General features: G+C 62.1%; 2 protein-coding genes across 2 annotated transcripts in view; one reads left to right on the plus strand and one right to left on the minus strand.

The window, feature by feature from the left end:
* Window positions 1–5,789, plus strand: part of SLC5A10 (solute carrier family 5 (sodium/sugar cotransporter), member 10) — a 56,067-nt gene extending 50,278 nt beyond the window's left edge. Inside the window, exons 11-15 of the mRNA XM_010842915.1 lie at window positions 1,312–1,462; window positions 4,652–4,820; window positions 4,937–5,152; window positions 5,297–5,354; window positions 5,471–5,789. Of these exons, the coding sequence (XP_010841217.1) occupies window positions 1,312–1,462; window positions 4,652–4,820; window positions 4,937–5,152; window positions 5,297–5,354; window positions 5,471–5,577 (701 nt within the window). The 3' untranslated portion in view covers window positions 5,578–5,789. The remainder of the gene's footprint in view (window positions 1–1,311; window positions 1,463–4,651; window positions 4,821–4,936; window positions 5,153–5,296; window positions 5,355–5,470) is intronic.
* The window catches only part of LOC104990857 (GRB2-related adapter protein), a 21,810-nt gene continuing 21,009 nt past the window's right edge, over window positions 5,606–6,406 (minus strand). Inside the window, exon 7 of the mRNA XM_010843173.1 lies at window positions 5,606–5,698. Within this exon, the coding sequence (XP_010841475.1) occupies window positions 5,606–5,698 (93 nt within the window). The remainder of the gene's footprint in view (window positions 5,699–6,406) is intronic.

The raw sequence follows: 6,406 nt of genomic DNA on the forward strand, positions 1-6,406 counted from the left end.
TCTCTTCTGACTTACCTTCCACCTCCCTCCCAGACCAGGCCTGGGTTCTGCCGCTTGCTGGCAGAGATATTTGGGGCAAGCCTCTTCCCTGCTCATAGCTTTGTGTCCTCATTTGCAAACTGGGGATAATGATGCCTACTCACCCCTCAAAGTGGTTGTGGGATTAAACACAGCACAGGGAAACTGACTGGCACAGGGGTTGGCTGCCCTGTGGGCTCGCACCTTGGGGCGTCGTCTGCCTCTACTCTTCAGAGGGGCTCACCACAACCCCTAGAGATCCAGCTCCAAGATCTTGAGCTCCCCACCTGAGAAATGGGAGGAGAATAAACCCCAAGGTAATCCACCTCCCTGAGCAGGAGAAGGAGGTTGGAGAAATGTTTGAGGGGGAAACCATGATTTAACTCACTTTGCTTTGGGCCCCATCTCAGCCAGCCTAGTGAACAGAGGGAGCTATGAGATGCCTGGAAGTCACGCAGCAGGTCAGACGCAGAACCAGGGCCAGGCAAGCAGTGGCATCTACAAGGCTGAGCCCTCGGAGGAGGTGGCATTTCCTGGAGTCAGGGAGGGGTGTATAGGTGTTGTGGGGGTGGAGGATAGACAGGGAGTCTACAGAGGTGAAGGAGGTGCTTACACACTTGAAGAAAAAGCACAAGAAACTTTGGAGACAGACTTGTGCCAAAGCCCAGAGAGGGAGCCAACCAACCTAAAGTCACACAGCACTGAGTCTCTGTACCCTCAGCCCCTTTGGAGCCTACAACCCCCAGGAGGCCTTGCACAGCAGGGCCTTGCCCACCTCAGTGCGGGCCCTTCATTCATTTTCAAGGGCTTTTATCCCCCAGGTGGGCAGCCTTATCTCCTCTCAGCCTGCCTGGCAGCCATGCACAAAAAGTAGCAGAAACCGCAGGCTCTGGACCCCTGCGCCCTGCCCGGGGTGTGGGCTCCAGGCTGAGGGTCCCTTGTCACTCCCCCACTACCCCTGGGTTTTGCCTCTGGCCTGCTGTGCCTCCCTGGGCAACTCTCTTCTCCTCTCTGAGCTTCCACCTCCTCACCCGTCAGATGCAGTCCGGGTGTGGAAGCACTCTGTCAACTGGCAGCTCTGTAGAAAGAAGAGGCTGAGAGCAGACACGTTGCCTGCAGCCGCAGGAGCCCACTGTCAGCCCCAGCATCCCAAGTCAGGGTCTTCCTCCCACCACCTCCAACACCCTCACCCCAACCCTTCTGGGCCTCTGCCTGCGGGCACTTGGAGGGGCCTCATCAGTAGGGCCCAGGAGCAGCCCAGGGAGGTCACAGTGGCCTGTACCCCTCCCCCAGGTCTGCGGGGGCTGATGGTCGCTGTGATGATGGCTGCGCTCATGTCCTCGCTGACCTCCATCTTCAATAGCAGCAGCACCCTCTTCACCATGGACATCTGGAGGCGGCTGCGGCCCCGTGCGGGCGAGCGGGAGCTGCTGCTGGTGGGACGGTATGGGGGAGGGGTGGGGAGGAGGACTTCTCCAGCACACCCTCAGCCCAGGAGGAACCCCCAGAGGTGGGCACTGAGGGATGAGTAAGAGTTTGCTGGTCAGAGATAGAATGATGCCAGGAAGGAGAGAAGAGGAGAGGCCAGAACATCCTGCGCCTACCTTCCATATCCAGCCCCTGGCCATGCCCATCCTGGGTAGCTCTCTTACTCCAGTCGGGACCTCTGAGGGAGTCTGCTGGGAAAGCCCCCTTCCCCAACACCCAGAGATGTCTTCCCTGGGTCTGAGCCCCTAGTCCCCTGTTGTATCCCAGTTGCTGCAGACATGCCGGGAGCCAGTACTTGGGCGTGGCCACACCCAGGCTGTAGCTGTCCCTCTGGCCCCACTGAGCTTCTGCCCACATCCTCTAAGCCCTGCTTGTTCCGTTCTTATCCCTCTATGACTCATCTAATCTTTCTAGAATCTGCTCAAGTGCCCCTCCTCCTGGCAGCCCACCTGATACCCCCGGGCAAGGACTGAGTCCCCTCCCCTGGAAGGCCCCTGTAGGAACTAGAGCCCAGTGGCTCCCATAGATCAGGCAGGTCTTGTAGGTCCCACTGGTGTTCTGACGCCCCTCCTGTGGGTGTAGCTGTGTCTGGCCCGGCCCTCCATCCCCAAGCTTGGCTAAGTCCCCAGGAGCTCCCGGGCTGAGACTCTGTGATTGGTGAAGGGGCGCTGGTGCCCTCTCAGGGGTCCCGTCCCCAACTATCTCCCTCTGAGCCATGCGACCCCCACTTTGCCCGCCCCAGGGACCCTGCTCTCTGGTGCTGGGCTTGACCCAGCAGTGCCCCCTCGGGCTGAGAGTGCATGGCACCCATCCTCAGGGTGGGGTCCCCTGAGCTCCGGGCAGCTGTCCCGTGACGCAGTACAGCCGCCTGTGTTGGGACACGCCAGCCGGCAGGTATGGGCTCCTGCATGGCCCGGGCCTCATCCAGGGCAGGGAGCCCCTCCCTCTACTCCCAGGGTCGGCACCTGGGCCACTTTTCCCAGCCAGGTGACTCCCTGAGCCCCTCCAGCTCCAGCCTCCCGGATGCTGGGACTGGGCATTCTCCTACTGCCCAGGGGTTTGCCTCGCCCCCCTGGCTGGACACAGCAGACTCAGGGCCCCTTTGGTGGCTCCACAGCCCCTGCCTGCTGTTTCCTGGCCAAAGTCCTGAGCTGGTCTCCCCTCCATGCGGCCCACCCCACAAACAGCACCCTTGGCCCACCTTCACGCCCATCCCCTCAGGCAAGCCCACCCTGGGCCCTGCCAGCCTGCCTGTGGGCACACAGCTGTGTGATGTGGGCCTGGCTGCTCACCCTCTCTGGGCCCCAGGGCTCAGCCCTACCATCTGCCCTCTTGAAGCACCAGCACACCCCCAATACCTCCAGCCTGCTTCCTGCCTAAAACAGCACCGCTCAAGCTGTGTTTCCCCAATGCGGGCTCTGGGTCTCTGGAGCCCCAGTCCAAGAAGAGACAGAACACAGGGCAGGGCAGCAGGGGTCCCCCAGGAGCCTGGCATCGCCTCAGGTGGGGGCTGGAGGAGCCACCACAGGCCTCGGAGTGTGATCACTTCATGACCGGCGTCCGGAGCCTCACTCCCTGGTCCTCCCTGCACCCACTCCTGCTTTTCAGTCCGCTAGTGCCGGGCCTCCCTGGGACCCAGAGAGGTCTCAGAGACACCTGGCCTTGTGGGGCTCCCCTAAAGTGACCACAGCTGCAGCCCAGGGACAGTGGAGGGGGCCTGCCCACCCGACAGCAGAATGGGGTTGGGGGGGGCAGGAAGACTTCCTGGAGGGGGAGGGCCTCGAGCTGGGCTTTGGAGGATGAGGAGGCTTTGCTGGGGGAGGAGCTGATTAGGGCATTCCAGGCAGAAGGAACAGCCTCTGGGTTTCGGGTCCCTCTGGCAGCCTGATGGGGGCTGAGTCAGAAGAGCAAACCCCAGAGGCTGGTGAGGGCCAGGGCCACACTTTAGGCCGGCTGCAGAGGCCCAGCCCTGTGAGAGATGCTGAGTCTGGTGTTGGACGCAGGGCCTGTGCAAGGAGGGTGGGGTGCAGCCTGCCTGTGCCTTTGAAGAGGGCAGCGCCCGCCGCCTGCCAGGCGGAGGGTTAATTAGCCCTAATCAAGGGGGCGCCTCCTTCCTCCACCCTCTCCCTCAGGCCGGGAAGGGGAGGACCCGCCCAGCTGCACATATGGCCTATTGCTGTCCTTTCTGGGGTCCCGGAGGGTCCCACCCATCACCCACCTTGGGGGTGAGGGACATCCAGGTGAGCCAGGATACAGGCAAGGGGCCCTTAAGCAGAGAAGAGCATATGGACACCTAGCCCCAGTTCTGTCCCCCAATGCCGCAGGGCCCCCTCTTCCTGGAAGCCCTCCTGGATTGGTGCTTCCTCTGGGCTCCCTTGGCCTAGCCCTGAGCACACGATGACAGAACACCCCACTCCGGGGGCAGCACTGAAACCAGGCCCGCTTGTCACCAAGACCTAGCCCCAGCACCCCATCCGTCTCTCAGGCAGGCTCCTCATGAATGCTTCATGGAGGAATGAGTGAAACACGTCCCTGCTGGTGTCGGGGGGCGGGGGGGGGTAGAGGGGGCAGGAAGGGTGCTCACACCATCCAGAGGCAGGCAGGAGCTGAGAGGAGGTGTCCACACAGGGGGGCAGGGAGAGGGGCTTCAGGCCACGCACAGCAGAGGGTGGGGTGTGCCACCAGAGGTCCCAACTCCTTCAAAGGCCCGCCAGGATTTGAGGAACCACCAGGGGCTCAGTCTGGCCTGGATGTGAGGGCAACACAAGTTTGTATTGAGCGCCTACTGTGTGCTGGGAGGTGCAGCAGGGAACTAAAGGATGAGGCTGCTGCCACCAGGAGTGGGAGATGGCAAACCTAGAGAGGTGGAGTCGGGCCTTGAAGATGGACAGGAGACCAGGGGGAGATGGCAGGGATGACCGGGAGCACTGCAGGCCGAGTCGGGGGCGGTTCCTGCAGGCAGCAGGGAGCCATGGAAGAGTCTGGAGAGGGCAAGGCCAGCTGTGTCCTTGGAGGAGAGGAGCAGGGGCCGGGGAGGAGGCTGGAGCTCTGCAGCAGGGGACAGATGGAGAGCCAGCCTCAGTGACCCAGGGGAGGTGGGGAGGGGTGGGGGTCTTGAGGACGGCCCGCCTCCTGCTACCTGCAGGCTGGTCATCGTGGTGCTCGTCGGCGTGAGTGTGGCTTGGATCCCCGTCCTGCAGGGCTCCAATGGGGGGCAGCTCTTCATCTACATGCAGTCGGTGACCAGCTCCCTGGCCCCACCGGTGACCGCAGTCTTCGTTTTGGGCATCTTCTGGCGGCGGGCCAACGAGCAGGTGGGATGTGGGAAGAGCGGGAGGCTTCAGGGCTCATCTCCCCTGCTGCCTGGGTGCTGAGTGGGGGAGGCCTGGCCTTCCTCCCGAGGCCCCAGCAGCCCTGCCTTCTCCTCCAGGGAGCCTTCTGGGGCCTGATGGCGGGGCTGGCAGTGGGTGCCACGAGGCTGGTGCTGGAGTTCTTGCACCCAGCCCCGCCCTGCGGCCACCCTGACACGCGGCCCCCCATCCTCCATGGCGTCCACTACTTGCACTTCGCCGTGGCCCTCTTCCTGCTCAGCGGGGCTGTGGTGGTCGCTGGGAGCCTGCTGACACCACACCCCCAGGGCGTCCAGGTGAGCCTGCCCTCACCCCTGGCCTCTGACCCTCTCTGACTCAGGAATCTTCTGGGTCTTGACCTGTAACCCCATCTAACCCTGATCCCTGCCCTCTTTCCGTCACTGACCCCTGTCTGGGCTCACCCCTGCCCTTCCCTCTAGATCCAGAGCCTGACCTGGTGGACTCTGGCTCAGGACCTGCCCTTGGGAGTGAAAACAGGTGTGTGTGTGTGACCCTAGGCCCCCCTCTTGCTCCCACCCATGGCAGGGTGGCAGGCAAGGGTACTGGGTGGGACCCTGTGGCCCTCATCTCCCCGTTCCTCCCACTACCCCCAGGTGATGGCCGAGCATCCCAGAGACACGCCTTCTGGGCTCGTGTCTGCGGTGTCAACGCCATCCTCCTCATGTGTGTCAACATCTTCTTTTACACCTACTTCGCCTGACGCTGCCCCCAGAGTACCCCTTTCCCCGTCAAGAACACCGAGGGCCAGAGGAGGGCAGCGCGCCTTGGGCCACAGGGCAGGCCAGTGCCCAGCGACTGGCCAAGCCAGCCAAGTAGGAGCCCTGAAAAATTAGGGAGGAAATGGGAAAAAAAGAATGTCTGATACTTTAAAAATAGTAGTTGTAATTGGAAAGAAAATGAGATTTCTCACGGACATACTTATCTTCTTTCACTGTATTTATTTTGAGTTCACGGGCCCAGGTCATGAGCAGCGAATTCACCAGAGCTCAGGCCTCTGAGCGTCCCGGGTCGTATGGCAGCACCATCCCCATAGACACCCAGCCTCTCCTTAAGCCAGGCCCACCAAGGCTGCCCCCATCCTGGATGCTGCTGGGCCTCAAAGTCCAGCTCCTGCCCCAGCTCCCCACCTGGTCTGCAGTGACCCCCGCTTCCTGAAGTCCTGGTCTGGGCAGAACCTGGGCCTGAACAAATACAGCAGGTGCAGCTGTGTCTTCTAGGGGGCCATGTCCAGGGCTACCCCCTTGGAGTGCATCTGTCCCATGGGGCCAGTGGCAAGGAGCAGCTGCCTCCATTCCTCCCACCCCTCCCCTCCTTCCTCGGGACCTCGCCTCTACCCTGCCCTCCTCACTAAGTGTCTGCAGTGGACAGGGGTGTTGGAGGCCTGTGGATCCCATAGTCTTTGAAGGACAGCTGAGAAGTCGTTTTCCACCAGGGTCTGTCCAGAAGTCCAGGTCACTGGTACACAGGGCCCTGGCCCCCTTCCCAGTAGCCAGCCCTTGGGGCTTTGAATGGAGAGACAGGCAGGCCCA

Source organism: Bison bison, unplaced genomic scaffold (assembly GCF_000754665.1).
Source record: "Bison bison bison isolate TAMUID 2011002044 unplaced genomic scaffold, Bison_UMD1.0 scf7180017864180, whole genome shotgun sequence".
In the NCBI taxonomy this organism is placed as follows: Eukaryota; Metazoa; Chordata; class Mammalia; order Artiodactyla; family Bovidae; genus Bison; species Bison bison.